Source organism: Takifugu rubripes, chromosome 1 (assembly GCF_901000725.2).
Source record: "Takifugu rubripes chromosome 1, fTakRub1.2, whole genome shotgun sequence".
In the NCBI taxonomy this organism is placed as follows: Eukaryota; Metazoa; Chordata; class Actinopteri; order Tetraodontiformes; family Tetraodontidae; genus Takifugu; species Takifugu rubripes.
In genome coordinates, this window is record NC_042285.1 from 4549971 (window position 1) to 4572590 (window position 22620).

The 22620-nt window shown below is 45.7% G+C and overlaps 1 protein-coding gene across 4 annotated transcripts in view; it reads left to right on the forward strand.

The window, feature by feature from the left end:
- The window catches only part of pald1a (phosphatase domain containing paladin 1a), a 33653-nt gene that overhangs the window by 7935 nt on the left and 3098 nt on the right, over window positions 1-22620 (forward strand). For all 4 annotated transcript variants that reach the window (XM_029841042.1, XM_011619510.2, XM_011619562.2 and 1 more), the window contains 18 exons: window positions 244-441; window positions 646-748; window positions 1737-1916; window positions 2344-2508; window positions 2608-2768; window positions 3202-3277; window positions 3871-4025; window positions 4203-4296; window positions 4398-4502; window positions 4607-4702; window positions 4792-4926; window positions 4997-5113; window positions 5381-5560; window positions 5632-5829; window positions 6076-6216; window positions 6294-6365; window positions 7390-7530; window positions 18477-18632. In XM_029841042.1, coding sequence (XP_029696902.1) covers window positions 257-441; window positions 646-748; window positions 1737-1916; window positions 2344-2508; window positions 2608-2768; window positions 3202-3277; window positions 3871-4025; window positions 4203-4296; window positions 4398-4502; window positions 4607-4702; window positions 4792-4926; window positions 4997-5113; window positions 5381-5560; window positions 5632-5829; window positions 6076-6216; window positions 6294-6365; window positions 7390-7530; window positions 18477-18632 — 2460 coding nt within the window. In that variant the 5' untranslated portion in view covers window positions 244-256. The remainder of the gene's footprint in view (window positions 1-243; window positions 442-645; window positions 749-1736; window positions 1917-2343; window positions 2509-2607; window positions 2769-3201; window positions 3278-3870; window positions 4026-4202; window positions 4297-4397; window positions 4503-4606; window positions 4703-4791; window positions 4927-4996; window positions 5114-5380; window positions 5561-5631; window positions 5830-6075; window positions 6217-6293; window positions 6366-7389; window positions 7531-18476; window positions 18633-22620) is intronic.

The window sequence follows — 22620 nt, forward strand, 5'->3', positions numbered from 1 at the left end:
TTGGATCGCTGAGATGAGCCAGATTCTGGATCAGATATAAAGTACTTTTGTCTCTAGATTGCCTAAATAGTTCTTGTTGTTTCACACAGTTGTCTGTGATAAAAATAAAACGTCTTCAACTGTCCCCAGGACAAATAGTCACACGCCTTCGAGCGGCGCCGCCTCCAGATACATTCCCCTCGTCTGCATGTGTGCGAGTGTGTTTGCTTCCTGTCTTTGAGCCCACAGCCATGTCGTTCACAGCTGTTTGTGGAGCATGGGTACAACTGCCAGCGCCGCACCACAGCCCGTTTCTGTAGCGTCCCCGCTCGAGAGCGTCCACGTCAACGGAATGGCCGACAGCAGGCAGTCTCTTAGCATGAGCCCCTTCCAGACGGTCAACATCCACAACAACAAGGCCAAGTCCATTATCACCAACAAAGTTGCACCTGTCGTCATCACGTAAGTCCCTCCCGGAATCCGCGTTCTGACAATTTGGTGTTAATCCTCTTTGATCACTACGGAGACACCCCGACCCCCCAAAACACGCCACAGCTGAAACGTTTGCCCCCATTATCATCTCATTTGTCAATCCAGGCTGGGCAAACACGAGCTGATAATTGAATTGACTGACACCCAGAGCCGCTGTGCTGTCCTGTCTTCCAGGTATAACTGCAGACAAGAATTCCAGATCCACGATGACATCCTTAAGACCAACTACAAAGTGGGTCGGATATCGGACGCCATGCCTGAGCACTACCTCGTGCGGGTAAGGGCAAAGGGAGCTGCGAGAACTTGCAGCCGTCCCTTTCTTTTTTGTTTGCCAATTTCACATGACCTAATTGGCGAGGGGTGAAGGACATTGTCATGCGTAGTTTTATGATGTGGGGCAGCCATTGAAAGGAGGAATGTTGTCACCCCTCTATCAGCCCTTTGATCTGCTCCGTCACCTTTGCTCCGGCCATTCAGCTGACCCAGCTATTGATTTAGCAATAGTCCCCTTTAAATGGAAACCAAAACTTCCATAAAAAGGCCCCTTAAAATTGGACTCAGCCTAACAGTGCTGCTGTTATGCCACTGCTGCGCCACGCCGTGGTCAAAAAGGGCACTGCAGGCACACCGATTCACAAGTCATCATTTTCCCTAAAGATATTACATAATAGCACATTTATTAATTTTGCTGTTACAAGACCTCAAACATGTTTGCGTGATTATCATTTTGCTTTTACCTCCGCGACTACAAGCAGCCTTTAAATTTATAATGCATGTGATTGTTTGGTAGCATTAGCAGGAATCCAGTTATGAATAGGCTAATTGAATTAAAGTCATTAGTTATTCTTACAACCCAGCAGTTACAATGATAAATGTACTTTATTATGTACACTTACTGGCACCATGAAGCTTAAATTGGCTATCCTACCACAGGCTACTTATTTTGAAGGTCTCGGGAAAACAGTTCCAGACCAGATGTACACTAGCATTTGCTCGTTTGGGTTTTAAGGATTAAATAGCAGATTAACACATTTAAAAAGAGATGCTTGGGTTCATGGATGGATCTGATCACATTTCAGCAGTTCATCAAACTACATCAAATATTCAGGCTCATCCTGTAAATTGTGAGTACTTTAAGCACATTACATGAGAGTACCAGTGATTCAGTCTGAGTTTTATTTGCCAGTAAAACATTTTACAACTTCCCAAGCGCTTTTTTGATGCCAGCTTTAATAAAGGCTTCCCTGTAAACTGCAAATTTCCAGGGGGAGTACTTCATGGTCCAGGATGTGTACAGCAAAGCCGACGTTCTCAACACCTCCGGGAGCTGCGGAGCGCCCAACTTCCGTCAAGTCAAGGGTTCCTATCCTCTGTATGGAATGGGGCAGCCGAGCCTGAATGGCTTCAAACAGGTTCTCCAGTGGCTCCAAGCTCAAGGACACGAGGTCAGTGATACAGTCGTTCATCCGCACCTCTTAACCGACGGAACAGAGCTCGCATTAGCTGTTTAGACGCCGACAGGTCAGCCTTAATTCTCCCATCTAGGTTCCTGTCTGCTGCAGCTCAGCCGGCCGTCTTCCCAGCCATCTAGTCAGTAAATATTTGAGGAGTCAAGTGCTCGTCGGGGGTTGTGGCTGGATTCGTAGACCTGAGCAAACACAAACTTGTGGTCATGTGTTGCAGTGGAAACTGCATCTCCATGCTTACTGCAGCTAGAAGCTGACCCTAATTGAAATAAAATAGACAAAATTACATGTCCGGCCTCCCTAAACTCATTACTCATGAGCGTCTGGTCGTGTGACAACAGATAGTTTCCTGTAGAAATTAGTGCTTTTGCTAAGTTAGTTTGACGAATGCTTGTCTCGCAAACAGGAGGTTTTGTTCTTCTGCGTGAGGGAGGAGCCGGTGCTTTTCCTTCATAAGGACGGCGACTTTGTACCTTACACCCCGAGAAGGAAGGAAAACCTACACGAGAACCTTCACGGCCTCCAAAAGGAAGAGCTGAGGGAGGGCCTCGAGCTCACGATCAGAAAGGAGGTGAAGATTTGGACTCTTTGTCCTGGTTTAATATGGTTTCCAACGGTCCGATCCGCGTGCAGCAGCACAAACCGCCGCCTCTGCTGGTTTTCCCCGCAGCTCCACGACTTTGCCAAGCTTAACGAAAACATTTTCTACGTCTACAACGACATCGAGTACTTCAAAGACGAGCCGCAGACGATCTCCATCGCGTGCGAGGAGGACATCCATGTGACGGAAGAAGTCTACAAGCGGCCCATGTTCACCATGCCGGCCTACAGGTTGTTTACATAGTCCCTTTATTGGCCCTTCTCAGCCGCCATGTTGGATTACGTGCGGCTGCTTCGTGTAGATCATAGATCAGATTAGAAATGGTGCTTGTTTGTGCAAAAGCCGGCTGCTTTCTCACCAGAAACGGGACAGCGCTTTACGTGCTGCCGTATCCGGCTTGCAGCCAGATCAGGGCCTCCGCCAGGGTTATTAAGCTGCTCTAGGGTGAGGGATGGATATCACTCCCGCTGGAGAACCTCTAATGTTTAATTATGCAATTGACTGTTTCAGACGGCGCTTAACGAGCCGCTGTTTTTCATCTCTCCCCCTCATCTCCTGCAGGCGATTATAAATGCTTACTTTAGCTCGTATGTGCATGTCAGGCAATATTGACACAGCGCAGGCACCGATTTATCTCCCAGTAACCCCCCTGTCGCCTCGCAGGTACTACAGATTACCATTGCCGGTGGAAGGAGCGCCGCTCGAAGAAGACTTTGACGCATTTGTTAACATGCTTCGGGTAAGCTGGTGTAAAAACGTCAATCACGCTTCCGGCCCGCCGTTTCGCGAGCCCTTTTTTGGTTGGGCTCTGCTTGACGGGCTCTTGTTTTGAAGTGTCATTAAAATTATTAATGCCTGGAATATTTGAGAGCATCTGGACTGTCTCACTGAGGGACAGAAGGAGCCTTCGCAGCTCTTTTTTTTCCCCTTTTCTGATCTGAATGTAGCCTTTTGGTTCTGTGTTTTAAATCCATTAAATGCTATGATTTAAAAAAAAAAACCTGCAGTCTGTGCTCCCTCCATTTTCACTCATCCGATCATCCACTCTGTCTGCTTTCTGTCCTGCCCTTCAGTCACACAGGATGTACTTTTTATTTAAGTTTGTCCTTTTTTGGACTGGCTTGAAGCAGCCAGTCCACTTCCACGTGGTTTGGCTCCTTTTTAAAAAAAAAAAAAATGTTTGGATTGAAGCTCAGCTGCATCCTGCTTCTCTCCCTCCACTTCTCTTGATAAAAACCATCTTGCAGCGAGTCTGAATGATGCTAATTGGAGCTCATTTCCATTTTAATTCTGGGTTTTGCATTTCTCTTCCATTTGTTGTCTGTTTTTCAGGAGAGCGCCGGTTTGAATGTGGGCCACAGTGTTCCCCGGCGGCTGCCAGCGCTCCTCTTCAGCTGCCAGGTCGGCGTTGGCCGAACCAACCTCGGCATGATCCTGGGCACACTGGTCATGAATCGCCTGCGGGGCGACACAGAGCCACAGCCCCAGTAAGTACTTGAGGAACACTTTATCTTCTCAGCAAGTAGAGGCACATACAGCCCAACTGAACCCCCTAAATTAAAACCCGGATCCGCTGCTGTTTATTTTAATCTTTCAGTAATAATCTTCCATCTTTTTTAATGGTTTTTCATTTGCCCTCATACCTGGTTTACTGCATTTTACAGAGTTGAAAATACAACTCCAGAGCCCAAACCATTGTTCCAGCTCATCCAGAATTTAATCAACAAGTTGTCCAATGGACAACAGGTGATGGAAGAGGTAAACCAAATATAGTTCATTTGGGAAGAGGGGGGGGTCTTTATTAAAATACTTAATAATTCCACTGTATTAGCGAGTCCTTTCTTTCTCCTCTCTTACAGGTTGACCAAGCTATCCTCTTGTGTTCCGAGATGCACAACATTAAAGAAGCAATATACGAGAACAAGAGCAAACTGGAAGGGATCGGGGAAGATTATCAGATTCAGGTGCGTGGTACTGGGGACACAGGGTGGTGCTGTTTGTCAAATGATGGATCTTGAATGGAGGAGAATGAGCTGCAGCTGTAAATCTTTTTCTGTTTGTCTCTTAGGGAAGCAGCACCAAAGATTACTTCCTCAGTCGAACCATTCAGAGCTTGGAGCGCTATTTCTACTTGATTGTATTCAACGCCTACCTTCACGAACAGGTTTGTGTAACTTGCAGACGTCCTCTTTGTCCTAAAACCACACAAGCTGTTGAAAGGTTCTTAGAGTTTTGACCTTTGGATGTCTGCAGTACCCTCTTGCCTTCGCGTCCAGCTTCAGCCAGTGGATGTGCTGCCATCCATGGATCTACAGGCTACTGTCTTGCATGGACCTGTCGGAATTGTCGGCGCCGGCCGAACTGGTCACCAAAGGGGCCCGCGTCCTGGTGAGGAGATCTGCCATGGTGTGCAGGACGCCAACGGGTCCTTCTTGTAACCTCATGCGTGTGCCCGCAGGTTGCTGATGAGTGTTTGGCTCCAGACGTGCTCAGCACCGTGAAGGAGATGAAGGCCATCAACTTCAGACGAGTGCCCAAGATGCCAGTTTATGGGATGGCTCAGCCAACATCTGAGGTTGATACCTTATTACAATTCTTAAAGAGCTTTCAGATAATGCGGCGTTTGTATGACTTGGCAGTGAGCGAGTTAAGGATTTTTTAACGCATAACAGGCCTCCACAATAACATTAAATTCCTTCAGTTGTGTATCAGTGCTTCACTTTTTATGACCATTGTGCTATATTGCAATGTATTAGATTATTGGGACACAGCGGGTAAGCTCCAGCTGCAGGCGAGGGGCATAGAAGTGTGTTGAAGTTTCTGATTATTATTCTGATCATAGGCTGCGAGAGCCGTTCTGGACCACCTAACCGACGAGAAGAGGAAGCATAGCCACATCTTATGGGTCAACCTGCAGGAAGAGCTGGTGCTGGAGGGAAATGGTCAAATTTTCTCACCAAGAGAGCCTTCCTGTTTGGATCAGCACATCGCTGTCCCGTCACCTGACCCTCTGTTAATAGAGGTACAGCGACGTTTGGCCCGGGTCCATGCAGTTAAGAAAAAAGCTCTTATATTTCTTTTCTGAACCCACAGAAACTAGAGACATCTCTGAAGGAGGAGATCCTAAGAGCCCAGAAGTGGCTCGAAGTGACGCTAGAACAAGAGAAACAGATGAAGATGTTTAAGAGCTGCCTGACGGTTCGGGAGATCTTCAATCAGCACTTAAGCTCCCACCAGGGTCTGGTCTACAAACGCATTCCTCTGGCAGACTGCAGCGCTCCCCGGGAGGAGGTAAAGATGCAAATATACTTAGAAACACTTGAAGCTGCTTCAGGGGCACCAAGGAAGTCCTGTGCTCCCTCTAGTGGTTAAAAATGTTAACGCTCAGAACCAGGCGCAAGTTCTATTCACCGTGACTGTAACAAAGTAAAACGGCTAATTTAATGTTCTTTTTTTGGATCTATTTTGAAGTCGCATGCAGCAAAAAATGAATGGATGGAGAGGAAACAGTGCAATGACTTGTGATCTTGGTTGCAGGATTTTGATAAGTTCCTGGAGGCCATGAAGAGCGCCTTGGCCGAGGACTCTCGCTCGGCCTTCGTCTTCAACTGCTCCAACGGCAAAGGCAGGACCACAACGGCCATGGTTGTCGCTGTCCTCTCCCTCTGGCACTTCAACGTAAGACACAGCCTTGAGTGTTCTGCTCAGGATTTCACCCGATTGCCATAACGCCTGATGTGATGTAAAACCTGCAGGGTTTTCCGGAGTTTGCGGATGACGAGATTGTGAGTGTCCCTGATGCAAAGTACACGAAAGGAGAATTTGAGGTATGTTTAGCCATCATATAACAAATTGTTGTATCAATTACCCAACTTCCCATAAATAGAAGCATTTAAAGGGTGATTTTCTTCATGGCTTTTGGGCTAAATAGCGAAACAAATGTGTTATGCATTTTTCTTTTAGTAAACAAGACAGAAGAAAGTAGTCAGAAAGGGTTTTAAACAGGCTTCAATCACAACAGAAGCCAAATTCTTTCTGCTTGGTGTTTTTTTCAATAGCTGTGACAGTAAATCAGGAGTTGGAACCTGCTGGTTGCCTTCTGTGCTGTAAACATGGAAACAGGGAGAGAGGCCACACTGTGCAGGCAAATAATACCACATGCCAATCACAGCGGGAGTTTCTGGGAGGAGCAGAAAGCTCACTGGCCTCCAACTCAGACTGTGAAGGATGCTTGATATTAACAGCGACGCCGCCTTGTTTTAAGTAACTTTCACCTTTGAGGGTGAATGTGGAAAGAAGGATTTATAGAGATAAGGGCAGAAACTATTAAATCTTCAAGAGCAGAAACTCTTTCTTTACTAAATTGTTTACTCATTTTAGCTGCTAAATCTTCAGCTAAATTAGAGTTTTATATCCCGGCTTTTGTAACGTGATTTTCGAAACAATATTTTCTGTACATTATAACACAATAGAAAGAAAGATGTGGGCAGCAGGTAGTTCCGGGACCATGAAAAAAACTGTTTTCAAGCTTCTAAATGAGAGTCCATCTCCATGATGGCCCCATGAAAACAATTATGTAGCATGCAGAAAAATTAAATTGAAGTTTCCAGTATTGTAAGCTCTAAAAATGTTGCAAGGACCAACATTCAGAGCACTTTGGAGCGTTAGAAAAGTCGAAATTCCTAGCAGGACAGCTGGTCGATGTGTGTCCTCTGAGGGAGATGCGAAGATGCCGCTGAAATCTCTAGATTACTAAAGCCTCTCTTCATTACATTGATGTAACATCCAAAGGGGTTAAAGACTAATTTTGAAGCTTCATTCTGAACTAAACGAACGTTGTCTCTGTTGCAGGTTGTGATGCAGCTGGTGCGTTTGCTCCCTGACGGCCACCGGATGAAGCGGGAGGTGGACATGGCTCTGGACTGTGTGAGCGAGACCATGACCCCCATGCACTACCACCTGAGGGAGATTATCATTTCTACATACAGACAGGTACGCCGCACCTCCCTAGACCGTTACCCTCCACCTCTCCACCGGAGGTGACCACCTGCAGCCATTCAAATGCACCTCTTATATTTTAAAGCCCAAAAACAAACCGCCCTGTTTGAAAGCAGACTGACACATACCTTTAAAATAAATAGCAGATGTCTGTAATGCTTATGTGTTTGCGTTCGTGGGGGAACAAATGTGACCCACCTTTTCGTGAGACATAAACAGCCGGCGGAGAGGAATACGGGTGCAGTTCTCCGTCCGTCTCATAGATGGCGACAAGAATACGTGCGGATGTTCTTCATGGATGAGCTTTGGATCACAGAGGAATGCTTCGCGCTGTATGTTGGGTTCTGGCTGCTCAAGGTGGAAAATGGCTTCGGCTCCAATATAAATTATGACTAAAGGTCAGTTAACCTCCAGCAGATGGAGGGGAAAAAAACATAAACAAATGATAAGTTATGAGAATATCACCCTTGACCTTTTGGAATGTTATCTGATGTGTCAACCTTTGCACATCGCACTGGCACATTTGGTCCGAATGCTAATAAATAGAATCTTTAATCATCTGGTCTATTTGTAGTTAAACATGTATCAACCTGATTTGATTTCTTTTTGGGTTGGAGTTGGAAATCCAGGCACACAGATATAAAGAGGATGGCTCCATAAAAGATGAGATGAGATAAAAATAAATGTGTTGCTGGATACAGAGATATTCCTTAACAAGTAAGGCAGTGGAGGGCTTCAAAAGACATACATACATATGGTATATGGGTTTCCCCTGATGCCGTGGCCTCTGCAGGAGCACAGCTCTGTTTAAGCCATTTGTAATGCAGACTGTACTCATTTGTGCCTCCGTGCACCCACGGCCAGTCTCAGCACTTTGGAGTCACCCGGTCCTGTCTCCCTCCTATCAAAGGGTCCCATTGTTCTATATGGAACTTGTCTTTTCCCTATATTCTCTCTCTCTCCCTCGCTCTCTCTGTCACTGCGTGATGCCTGACTCGAGGATAAAAAAGCTCAGGTCGAGTGTGAATGAGAAATCGCATATTCCCCAGTATTTTCAAAACAGTTTATTTTCTGTCGTTTGACCCAGTGGGTCAGTTGAGTTTCTGTCTTTTTGTCGTGCGATGGCATCTGGAGAAGCTGCCTTCTTCATCACTTCAGTAACTTCATCACCTCAGCTTTGCCAAACGTTTTGAGAAAAGAAATCCACTCGTTTTAACATCTTTGTGAGCTTGTGAGCATCGTCCACACTTTACAAATTGATGTGGCGGTGTGAATTCTCTCCAGGTATTAGTTTCCTTTCATTTTCAGTGCAGTTTCTCCAGACTTCCACTGATATTTCACTCGCGCTCGTGGTGTTACAAGTGGAATTCCTCATTCAGGACACAAATGCTGTCATAATGCCGGTAGATTAACCCTGCTCTAGCAGACCCTGCTCTAGCAGACCTCAGGTTGGCACTGTGTTCCTGTATCAGCCTTTCGTTTCCTGTCTGAACCAGGTGATAAACAGTGCCAGATGTTGCTAGAACCCAGCAGGCAGACATTTCACCCCCACTCTTTCACTCTCTCTCTCTCACTCTCTCTCGCTCTCACTTTCTCCTTATAGCCCTTTCCCCTCCAAGGCACCATTTTCCCTTTGTGATAGTGGTTGGAAAATAGAGAAGAAATATCTCCAAACCAATCTAATGGTGCACTTCCATTGTGAATCCAGTCTGGTGAAGAAAGAAAAAAATGTATTACCAGTACTCGTACACATCCTGAAGAGCATCCTCCTTCTCACTCGCCCTGCAAATCAGGACTTATCCCACATCTGGCAATTTACACATGCAGCCCACGTCAGGAGGGTCTCCATGTCAGATTACATCAGAGTTATTCAGAGATTACAAAAACCCATGGTTACTTGACCTCGCTCAGCCAAACCTCAGCGGTTCTTTCACTAAACAGTGTTAGAGGCCTTTGCATCCCGTTTAATCTCTCTAGCTGGGATCCACTTTGTTGGCTCCTGTCTGCCCTGGTCCATTAGCTGTAGTGGGCCCTCGAGACCTCTAAGCTGATAAGTGTATAGCCGCCTGTGTTTTGTCCCATCCAGAACTGCTCATTTAGGGCCGCTGCCTACCACTCAGCCCCTCAGGTGTTTATTTTAACCAAAAAAAAAAAGCATGACATCTCACTCTGATGCTTTTTTCCTTGATGCTTATTGGCATGTGCTTTTAAAAAAATGGAAAACTTTACACCGGTGAGGTGAGAAAAGTGAATGAGCAGCAAAGCACGCTGCGTGCACGTCTCCAAAGAAAGGCCCTCATGGCTTGGACGGGGCAGTGGAAAAATATTTTCAGAAAGGGGAGAATGCAGGCAGGTTTTAGGTAGTGAACGTCTTTAGGAGAGGAAGAAGAGGAGAGCAGGCTTGGGCCCAAGTGTTCTGTGTTTCTTAGAGGTTGAGGGGACCACCGCAGCACTGACAGCTAGATGAATCATGCTGAGGAGCGAAAAAAAAGGGATCAGATTGAACGAAAACGAGGAGTTGGAGTGGGAAAGAAAGGAACAAACCAGTGGGGACTTCTATTTGTAAGTCTTTGACCACATTAATATGGAGAATGCGCAAAGCAAATGCTTTCTTCCCATGTTTTTGGGATCCCGTCCACACATTTCTCACTTGGCTCAAGTGCCTTTGTGTTACGTTTTCTCCTATTAGCCTCAGTGGGTCAATTAAAGGGGGGGTCAGTCCCCGCCAAAGGCAATATTGGCTGTGAAATAATCCCACCCTTAATCAGAGGCAGGTTCTTTTTCTTACCCACACTTCATGTTTACTCACAGCTCCTGAAATGAGGCAGGTCTTCAGAGAGCAAAGTGGGAGAGCTGCAGGTGTTTTTTTTACATTTCCAGACATTCAGATGCTAATGCCAATAGCGGTATTCACTGCTGCCGCCCACGAAATGACTTCTTACGACCTGAATCCCACCTGAGCAGGTGCAGCTAGACAAACATCTGGGCATGGATACAACTGAGTCTCTGTGCTTAATGAGTTCGTGCAGTTGGGAGTAAGGATCTATATGCACGCGTTTGTTGGTGCAGCCGAAGACGGGACGCAGCTGCGGCGAGTCGGGAGCTCATTTAGGGAGTTTCCACAGCTGTAAAAAGACTTCAAAAATGATACTCTCAATATATCAAAATAAGAGCATTTAATGTGTCTCTTGCTGTCTAATTTGCAATGATTGATTAGAGAAGTCATGATCTGATCATGATGGATGCTTTTCCTGTCACTCAAAGACGATGTGCCTTAATTAGAAACTGTTGGTTTGGTTGGATGTGGGCTGCAGCTGTCAGACCGCCACATGCAGATCCATATTTCCTAATGTGCAGCCATCGAGATGGATATGGATCTGTTTTCCCAGTTTCCAACTCTTTGTCAGGGGAAAGCAGAATGTGTATAGAACTAATCAGCAAAAATCTCATTTAGTGTGTTATCAGCAATTCAAAATCTTTTCGACTGCTTCAAAACCCCTAATTGAGAATCACTGTCAGCCAATACACATTTTCCCACCTGTTCTTTGCACAGTCAAGCAAATTTAGATACAATAAGACAGTGGGCTACCCATACATCTCAGTAAAAAACAACCCTACCCTCCATCTATAGAGCTCTTTTTTAAATTAAATATAAAATATACCTCTTCTAAGCAGTGTAAGATGCATTCTGGGTAACCTGGACAGCTCATATTCATTAAGAAGTCACAGGATAATGAGGACATGTGTGTTTCTAATGTGGAAATGCAAAGGAAGGAATTTCCAATCAGAGGGGCTTATGTTGCTGGAGGGAAAATGTAAGCATGGGTGGAAATCGTATTCAACACCCAGGACGTTGAAGGATAATTCAAAAAGGTTTTCTTGTCCTTCGTAATTAGTGTATGTAATTGCTTTTCATCGCTGACTGAGGCTATTGTAGTCATCGAAAAAATGTTGTGTGTGTCTTTTAAAACATTCCCTAATGGGGATGAAGCACTTGTGCTCCCTTTGCATCCTGCCTGCTTTAGAAATCATTATTTCCTCCTGCTAGTCTGTCCCCTTATACCCCAAATAACTGAACCGCCCCAGCCTGCCCTTTGCCCCGACCTTCCTCACGCCCTCTACCCCCTGTCCAACCGCAGGCCCCAGGACTACGCTTCAGACTTTAACACTACATAGAAGAGCCGCCATTTCCTGCCCTCTCACAGTAAAGCTGTCAGAGCCCCGGGCAGCCAGACCAGTTAAAAAAAACCTACCGTGCATGAGTGATGAAGCGTGCATGCAGTAGCTGCGGACATACTGTCTGAAAGATCCCACTAAGGCCCAAACCATTTTTTAATTTAAGATTTCACACTAACTAAACACTGGCACTGAATACATGCCTACAGGAAGAAAGGTCCGACAGGGCGGTTGCTTAAATGCCGACCATGTGGAATATATGTATATCTATATGCGGAGCGACAGATGATCCCCGTGTTAACGCGAAAGCTCAAAGTGCCAGCGACTCACACATGCTGCAAGGAACATTCAGACCTGCCGGGTCAAACTGGTGTTTCTTTCCCAGAAGGGACATGAAACATCTGCTTCCTGCATTCAATTCTGTTAAAATTGCCATTAGAATCCCACTGATTTGGATGCCAGGGATAATAATATGCAAATGAAAGGTAAGATTGGCTCACAAGATAGAGTGATGTAAAGAAGAGTCCAGGTGGAAAAATCTTGTGTTGAATATCCACAAAGAGGTGCATTTTCTGCATTTTAACTGCAAAAAAGATCAGTTAGACACTAAGATAAACCTTACACCCTTCCATTGGAGTATCAAGAACAGAACAGCTGTAATATTTGGGGCGGAGCTTGACAGATGTTATATCTGTAAATTGGAACAAGAACGGGCTGGATCCAGAAAGGAGGTTCGGCACTGCTTGTGCTAAAATCAAACGGTGGTGCTGTCTCTGGGGGTTTCTTTCGACATCTGCATCTCAGGTTTGGGTTTGAGTTCCAAAAATATCTGTTGTGCTCTTGGCAATTGGTCACGGCTTTAAAAAAAAAAAGTCAAGACAGTTGTGGATTAGGTGCAGCCAGACTTCTTTAAAAACCACCTTCAGAATGGGGTTTTAAACCTGCATTGTCAGATATCACACAAGCAATATCGTGCCCCTTTAAAGAAATGTTTCTAATTACCCATCACCATTACTACAAAGTCACCGCAGGCTATAAAATATCAAATATCTGCCTTGCTCTAGCATGCAGACCTGTCATTTTATGGCTCCTGTGCTGAGTTTGCAAAAAAAGATATTTGATAGCTCAATAAATGATTGATTTGCAGTGGGAGTGTCTATGAGGTCTGTTGCCAGACATGTGCACATTGAGAATGTACCATAAAGCATGTGGTTAAAGTGGGCAGATATTCCAGTCTCAGTGTAGGCTAAGTTGATGAGCACTGTCTCCCCCTGTGGCTTTGTGAATTTCTCCTCTCCAGACATGTGACGCAGTTCATTTTCACCAAAAAAGGCTAAATTCTCACAAAAAAATGTCAAATGCCTGTCTAGCACTGATTACATACTCCGTCAAACTATGGAAACAATAGAAAAGAAAACCAGCTAACTTACAAACTGCCTCACATCAGACACAGGAAAAAAGGGGTGTGAACCCATTAAAAGTTAATCGAATCAAATCAAATCAATCTTTATTTATATAGCGTCTTATACAATCAAAATTGTTTCAAGGCGCTTTCCAGAATCCCAGGGCCTGACCCCAGACAAGCAACAGTGGCAAGGAAATACTCCCCTTTAACAGGAAGAAACCTTGAGCAGGACCAGGAGGAGAGGAGAGGAGAGGAGAGGAGAGGAGAGGAGAGGAGAGGAGAGGAGAGGAGAGGCACAGAGCACAGAAACACACACAAAAATACACTATACAACAGGTCAGCGGGGGCGGCGATACCTGTAAATGAATAGGGGGGCAAAAGAAGGGTTTTAAAAATTATTCTAAATTTAACGGGCAGCCAATGAAGAGACGCCAGTACAGGAGTTATGTGATCTCTCAAATATAATGATAATGATCATGATATGTCTCTACCTCAAGGCCTGGACTCCACATTTAGCCGCCTCAACAGTCAGAATCTTCTCAGCACTGTATCACATAACTACAACTCCCACAACGCACTGCAAAATGGCAAACACCTAATCACACAGCTTATATTTACCTGAGTAACTTGCACGCTTTTACCTGCTTTAAAGGTTGTATCAGCGAATCTGTGCGGAAAAACAACATAGAACAAATCTGAACCACCTGGCTCCTCCCCTTTATCCGTCTGAAACGTGATTGGTGCTGAACCCCAATATTGATCTGTGATTGGTTGGAACTCTTTAATGTGGCTTGGGAAGCAGGTCGTTTGGCAGCAGTTTGCGACAGTTGGACTACAGTGAAATAAAGAATAGCAAATCATTCTCAATAGCAATTTAACCAAGTGGGCTCACGATGCCTAAAAATTAAATAGTTCCTGTAATCAAGCTTTTCTTAAACAGCCGGTTTGATGGTCGACCATCACCTTTGCTTCGATGGCGTTCCTGCCACTGGGTCCTTGATGAAGCCTCCTGAAATTCAGCATTTACACTTGACTTTGACTTGCCTGTACATAGAGTCATGTGTAGGGTGCCTGTCCACCCCAGACAGGTTGGGGTTTGGTTTAGGATTTGAGTGGGAGGTGTTCTTCTCAGAATCCCATGAATGGCTGCTTGTGTGAACCTGAGGAGGAAGGGCCAACACAGGTTGGCCTTTTTACCTCCGTGGACACGTCAGCTGCTAATTGTCTCCATATGTCAAGCAGATGGACGTCTCAGTTTGGTCGTCACCCGTGCGCACACACAGAAACGGTTGGCTCATCTTCCACCATTCTTTAATTCAATTGAGGAAATGAAGTTTATGATATAAAGTTGCTTCGGAAAAATACCTGCATCCTTTTGAAATGGTATTTATTCCCTGTCTTTCTTAAAAACTGTCCTTTTGCTGTTCAGAGCTAAAAAAAAAAAAAAAGAAAAAAAAGCGGTTCCAGCACTTATACTACCCATTAATGCTTTCCAGACCAACATCAAGATAAGCACTGACATTCGATGATTGCTCGCCTAATCTTCCACTCTGAGATGTGCAATCAATTTCAAACCTTTTAGTTTTTTACCTGTGTGTCTCTCTCGACAGATTGGATGTAATGCATGCGTGAATCCGTAAGGGATCAGAATCTTAAGAACCCTGATTGTGCGACTGAGGGTCGGTCATTGCTAGAATCATGCTGTCAGTAGCTCCGGTTCCCTTGGACTCCTGCACAGCCTCCTTTTACCTAATGCATTGTCGCGCAGCATCCCTGTCTACACAGGACATGAGGTCTGTCAGCATGTCTCATATTTGCTGGTGTTTGTCTTTAATACGCCTCCACCTGCAGGCTGCAGGCTGTGACGCTCATCCTGGGATTATTTGGAATGTTTGCCTGACCCTTGTCTGCTTTGTTGGAATTAAAACACAGTAGCGGTTGTCTGGAGTAACCCTCGGTTGCTCAGAAACGGACAGAGATGGCTTTTATTGCCGCTGCACATCGGTTTCTGCCTCTTGGGCCAGTCGTTCTCTCCCCGGTCTATGTTGGTAGATAAATTCCGTAAGGTTGAGTGACTCAGTTTGGTGCCTTCGAGGTGTCATTTCAAAAATCTAAAGGTTGGCAAGAGTGTAGAAAATGTTTAACTTGGCAATAAAGTTCTTCTTCCTTCTTCCTTTCCTAAACAGCTGGGTTCCAGGCCCTGGAGCTCCTGGCTGCTGTTATCCCCCCCTTTTTTTTTTTTTAATTTTTGCCCTGCAAAAAGTGTTTTATCATTTATGTGCACGTGAATCGTCACCAATGACCTGCTAGAATGGCTGCGGTGAGCTATGCGAGGCATGCAGGGGTAGCTTTTGCCCTAAATTGGTTCCGAGGAGAAGCAAGTGATGTTTTTACAGTCCCGTATTCAACCCAAAGCTGCCACCGCTGTCACTGGCCGCGGCTCCGTGTTGTTTTTATTTCCGCCATCCGCTCGCTTTTGCATTGTCCATGGCGTGCTCGCTAACCAGCATTCCTGCAGCTGGTATGCGGCCCTGCTTCCCGCGCGAGGAATTCAAGAGATTAAGGTTTTCATCATCGTCAAACACGTCTGAGCTGTGGCCCGAGTAAAGGCGTTCGTCTGCGATATCTAATGAGGACGGAGCGACGGTGCGACGAGACGTCGGACGAGACGCCACCTCGAAATAACGGCGTCGGAAAATGGTTCTCCCTGCACAAACGGAAGAGATTTCGAAAGCAAATGTACATTTTTAAAAAAGCAGCTGTTTCAAAGTTGCAGAATCTGACTTCGAGATTAGATTTTTCAAGGTTACCGAACAGTTTTACAATTTCTTCATCCCTTTTTCTTTTTTGGGCCCCCCGCCAGCCTGGATAGAGCGATGGCGGCGACTGAGTTAGCAGATTTCTGATTTGGGAATTATATAATCCCGGTCTGAGCATGTGCGTCCCGCTACATGTGCAGGCTGCGTGCGTTTCTAGCCGAGTATTTGGCCGGGGCTTGTGCAATGAAATCTGCCGTGCGCTGGCACTGGTGAGCAATCCTGAAAGCACCCCGGGGTAACAGGGCGCACAGGGTGATCAGGCTCAACGGCGTTCACCTCTGTGGCCTATTTCAACCACGAACGTTTAGGGAATGTGCGTGTGCTTTCTTTTTTCCCTCTCTGTTCAGGGTGGGGGTCGCCGGGCAGCAGGCAGCGCCGTTGTTTTCCTCGGTGTCTGCTTCTCTCGGCTGCAGATGCTTGGAAAACTGGGATCTAAGTACAGCTTTTTGGGAATGGACAGGAAACCCCAATCATTCTCTCTCACAGTCTGTTGCGTCATTCCGCTGTGGAATGATGGTATTATTGCATGCTGTGCACATTTCAAATTACCCCGAGTCCTCACCCACATACTTGGAAAATTTCATTATTCTCTGTGCAACCCCCACAGTGTTTTTTTGTGAGAATCTTCTCGTCTTTACCTCTGTTTTGTCCATTAGGGGCTCCAACTGTTGTCGAGATGAGTGCATTATCAGACGCAACTGTAAAATCCAACGTGTTTTTTTCTGACAATACAAGTGCTAACCAAGCCGGAAATAGAAAGAAAGAAAAAAAAACACACGACCAGGAGCGGTCAGATTCTCATTACGTGCAGGTGTCAGAACGGGTGACAGCTCATTAAATCCCTCCTCGCTGACTCGAGTTGTTACTTTCCTTTAACCCTGATTGCGATGCAGGAGAGTCCAGCCCACATCTTCCACTTTTCCAATACAGCTGGATGGCAGACCTTTCCGCTTCACACAACCCTCAAGGCCTTTAGCAGTCAGAGGATGAAAAAAACCCACCTTGACAGCATCCTTCCACACTTCTGAAAGCCCGTCTGCGTGAATCTCAACCTGTAACTGACCATTTCCAACTTTGCGGAGTGTCAAGAAGAATTCAAAAGTGCTATTTCCCAGCTGCTTTGTTGCTAAGTTGCATTTCCCAGGTTACCGAAGGGAGACGGGTTTATGTGGACCCCCCCCCTCCCCCATCCCCCCTTTACCTTCTGGTTTTCTGAGTCCCGTGCCATCGTCTTGTCTTGAAAAACAATCAGGGAAAAGACTCGAGCATCTCATGCTGGAGTATAACTCTTCCGCTGCTATGCTGGCCGCAGGAATTTGGCTAAAGAGTTAAAATCATTCTGTAATTATATTGAAAATGTAGAATAAGAGCGCAGGGTTGATTATTCCCCAGGGTTAAAGGGTATTTAGACGCTGAGGGAGTAAACAGCTGTTGTCAATACTTGGGTGTACCGTGGATGACATTTAGACTGAATGAGAGCTTGAGGAATGCCTTAACAACAGCTGCTGCCGTGTTTCCAAACTACTATCTGCTCCTACTCTTCATTTAGACAGAAAATGGGACTGATGATGGCCGCGGAGCGCGGGCCCTTGTCATTCCTGTCACGCTCAGATTGAAAGTTGCCAAGCTGAGATGTAATTAGCCGTGCTGTACATTTGCCTAGCGCCAACCTCACCAGCGTCCTTGTGCCTGGATCGCACGGCATTTGAAGGCCTTTTAAAGCCGAGCACGTGGCTGGTTCTTTTATGAAAGCTGGGTGCAGGCGGGAAGGGGTGGGAATGATGTAATTAAGTCTGAGAGGTGACAAAAACAGGAGCCGAGTGAACGTGGAACAGTACGTTTTTCTCCTCGAGGCCTCACTATCTCAAAGTGAGGATTTCGGACCTCCGTTGTTGCGCGCCGAACATAAAATGTGAGTCTTTTAGTTCATTCAACGTGCCACGCAGCTTCTAGTACAAGCCGTTGTGATTTTCCAGCTTGGTAAAGCTGATTCAGATGGTCCAGAACCAACCGAAGCAGGCCCAGGTCACCCCCAGCTGCTCACATTAGGTTCAAGTCACTTATGCTGAGCGGCAGAGTAGCAGCTGGATCTGCTCCCTCTTACTTACTCGACCCCATTCCACCCATTGTCCAGTGGGGCCACACTCTTCCTTCAAAAAGCCCTTGAAGACACAGCTCTTCTGACGGCACCTGCTCTCCCAACAGCACTTACCTTTCTCCTCCTGTCTCTCTAGGCACCTCCACTCTCCTGTTTTTATCTCTCTTCACTCCCTCTTTATAGCTCTACACTTGGTTGGTAGTAGCACTTGTACTGGGTATTTTAGAGCTGTAAGACAGTATTTTGTTCTCATACGTCTCACTTGTGCGGTAGCTGGATCACGTCGCTCCTAAATGACTTAAATGTTAATGTTTCACACTGGATGTATTTACTGTTGACATTTCATAACCGACTAACTAGATCCACCAAGATGCTACTGACTGGTTTCAGCCATGATTTTTTGCCTCCCGTACACTCAAATGTTTTTGTGTTGCTTTTCTAGATTAAAAGCGCTAAGACGGAGAAAGAGAGCCAGCCGCTGCTGTTGAAGAGCCTCCAGTATCTGGAGCGTTACATCTATCTCATCCTCTTCAACACATATCTCCATCTAGAGAAGAAAAACTCCTGGCAGCGCTCTTTCACACTCTGGATGGAACAGGTACGGGATTGGCAGCCATGCTTTTCTTCTTCTCAACTCCCTTTTGATATACGTTCTGTTGCTGACTCTGGCTAAACAGATGGAAAACACTCAGTACACAACCTTTTTTTGTCTCTTTTTCAACTTCGAGTCCGTACCCAGATGAATTACTTGTTGAAATGATCAAATAGTGTTTTAGAAGCTTTTGTTTCCTCTCCTCGATTACATTTCTCCCAGATTCAAATAGCCACACAGTCCCTTGCATTTACTGCAACTCTTCTCATTTACTGAGTTGATCTAATTGAGGTTGGTTGCCGTTTGCTTATTACTGCCTGTAGCAAAGAGAGAGAGAGATGCCTTTTCTCTCTCGCCTTATCTTTTTTGCTTTTCGTTCCACTTTGTAGACAATGGCAAAGGCTAAAGGATAATTCCATCACTTTTTTCTGTTGGTCCTTCCCCCTCTCATTAACTGCTGGTTGCGAACCCCCCCTTTATGTCTTTTTCTCTTTTTTGCAAGAATCCAACCGCAGCATTGTTTTCTGTGTTTTTACTGCAATTTCTATTTCTGCGATCAACCACAAAAACAAAGGAAAAACAATCACTTTTCTCCGCAAAAAGCGTCGTATCGGCTAAAACAAACCCTCTAGAGCAGAAAGACAGACGGACAAAAGGGTTACTGATGTCCACTGCTCTGCATTTGTCATTAAAACCCCAATGCAATGTGTCAGTGTCTTGGCAGCCACTCCGGTTCTGCACACTGTGAACCGGTTACCTGAGTTTCATGTGGATTTTTCTCCAGGAATTTACAAGCTGGTTCTGGTTCTATTGTGGCCTGGTTCTTTACGCATTGAACTTCATAATGTGTCGGCCCTGTGTTTTTGTTGCCGCATTAATCGCTTGGCCAGCTGTGCCCCTACAGTAAAGTGGAGAATTTATGTGCATTCCAAACAAATGAGTAGTCTGTAAGTGGCACCCAACACACACAGACACTGAAATTACAGGTATGTTGCAATATGCAGTTAAAACAAAACAACAAATAAGCAGTTTAACAGGTTGGCTAAGCATATTTAGTGTGATCACTTAAAGCTACAGCTTCCACTGTTTTTATTAAACAGCTTTAAAGGTTGTATAAAGTTTATACATGTATAAATTCTGATTTCAATGCATTTAAAAAAAAAAAAAGAGATCTAATGATGAAGCCTTTTTGTAAATCTTCATAGATATAACATCAGCCATGTCATAAACAGGACAGTGAAGTGCTTCAGACATTTAGACTCAAAGGTAAAGTTCTGAAATTTTTGTTTTTGTTAAAGGAGATATTTTCACCTTGGATTAAATGCATTTCAAAGAATCCAATTTAAGAGATCATCTCTTGGGAAAATAGAGAAAGCACCAAAGTGTGTGCTTGATGTGGGTTTGAAAGCTTCATTCACTGGTAGTCTACACCATCCGTAAACACATTCCTCTGCTACAAGAACCCGTGTGGCCATTAAATGCATCCTAGTATTGGATTATAACACTGAAGCCGCAGAGCTGATTCAGCTAGTGATACAAAGGTCATTGCTTTGATCTTGCACCCCTCTGGTCCTTGAGATATGTTATGCTCTCATCTGAATCCTTCCATCCGAACACAGTTTCCCACACTCTCTCAGACATATTATTTGCTATTATTTGTCCATTTAGGGGCTTCAGTTAAAGTCACCACAATTTGCAACACTGTATCACAGCAATGGTTCATTTAAGAGGCTCATTCTGCACGGGAAATGCTACCACTTGGTACCAAAAGTGAGTTGATTTTTTTTCTTAAATCGCTGCAGATAAAAAGAACGCCTTTGATTGACCCAGATATGAAAGATATTTACTAACATGTAGAGCGAATCTGATCTCGTGGTCACAGGAATTGTGTGGGGAGGCAAAGCAATTCTGAGGTCAGACTGCATTGTCTGAAACTCAGGGTAAGGTTATTTTGCCATGAACCTGCAAATTATCCTCTGTTGAAGCCTGGAGAAAACAGGCCAAAATGTTGAAAAATCACTGAATTAAAAGTCGAAATGTGAAAAAGAAGCCCGGAGTGTGAAAATCAAAAGGAGTATCGTCAGAGGAGTGAAGACCGTTTTCGGGAGGAACATGCATGCGTCATCGCTAGGACATGAAACATCGCAGCCACTGTGGCCTTTTCTTTGACGTTCCCCAAAGGCTGTTTTACGCAGACTAGCTTGAAAAACACAAATAAAGCCGCCTGTGTTGACAGGAAGAAGCTATTAGCGACTCTGCGGAGCACAAAGTGAAAATCTTTTTTCCTTTGGAGGCAAAATCTCCGACTGTTACACCGCACCTGCCGGGAGTAAATCTTTGATTAAAACCGGTCAGCCTGGGCGGCGGATCGCTGCCATGGCAACCGCTCCCCCGGTGCTGGTGTTTGGTTTCGGTATAATCTTAAGGGAAGTGTCAGCTGATTGATTTGTGACTTTATAGGCTTCACAGAAGACAAAACAGAGACGGGACACAGCAGGCTGAGCAAACACCCGCACAGGCAGACAATTTCCTTCTTTATTTGTTTGTTCTGTTTCACTGTTCTACTAGATGTCCAATCCAGGCGGCATAGCTGACTTTCTCCTTATTACATGTACAACTATCCAATAGGTAGGTTTAAAAGTTTCATTTTTATTCTATTGAACCACCTCATTATTTCTGGGACTTTTAGAAGTCGGAAAATCTTTGACACAGAGGATCTTCCGGGAATGCTATGGGACTCTCCTGCACACCATTTCCACGCCCCGTGCCAGCACTCTCAGGGGGAAGTCGACTCGAAGCGTGCTTCTTTTGAAATAAATCTAGTTATGAAATTATGGAATTAAATGGAAATCATGCCGCAGGCTATGCCACTGGTTCCTTCCAGGCTAAAGTAAAAAAAAACAACAACTGGAGACTTCAAAGCGCTCTCTGGTGAGGGCCCGCGAAATTGACGAGAAATCAAAGACGCGCCCTGGAAAATTCAGTAAAACGCGGGGGTGCGGTGGCCCCCGCTGCCAGTTTTGCGATTGTATACCGTCCCACTTGAATTCTGGCAGCTGCCCGAACAATCTGGCCCATCCAGCCCGGAGGCATAATCATTAGCTGATCGTCAGTGACCGTGGTGGCATCAAAATGACAAACCGCCACGCCAGAGGCGGCACTCGGGAGGGGGGGGGTCAGCCGTCCCTGGTGGTGTGTTTGGAGCCACGGTTACACAATCTACCAGATCTGAGCGGAACAACATGTCCTACATCCCACTCTGTTATCAGGCATCTGTAAATGCGAGCCTGTGCATGGACTAATTGATCCGTGCGGCTGGTTAAAACCACGAGCACGGTGATCTCGGCGATGCTGGGGGGGGGGGGTTGCAGCACCTGAGCCTTTGACCTGTTGGACGCCGTTGAAAACACGGACGTTTGTCCCCTCGCCCAGACACTGCCATCGCTGCTCAGTGCGGCCGCGAACGCCACATCGCCGCCACGTGGCACAAATTTTGTCCCTCGCGTCATTGGCTCCCGGCCGCAACATCAGAGGAGATATCGAGACTCAAATCCATGTTTGCTAATCCAAATCACGGCCTTTGACACAATGGCGGGACTTGTGTACGGTGCATACCAGGGATGCCAGCCGGAAAGGTACCATATCAGTCACTCCAGCTGTTTTGATATGTGGGACAGAAGCTTCCCTGTGCCCCCCCTTCCACACGCACGCACGCACACACACACACACACACAGGCCCGGTATGTGCAGCCTTTGAGCTCGCCGCCTGGGAACGACCGGCACGTCCCCACCGCTCCGCTCCTCCCAATCACTGCAGCCACCGAATGAATATTGCCGTTTGTGGTCCCTCTGTTGCAGCGTGAATACATTTCAGAGCCGGGCCGACAGCCTTCGGACACAAAAACCCGGCACAGCGATGTGGGTCTCGTTATCTGGAAATGAGGGGCGGTTAAAACGCAAATCACCGGCTTTTTCATTGCTCCCTTTAGCGCCG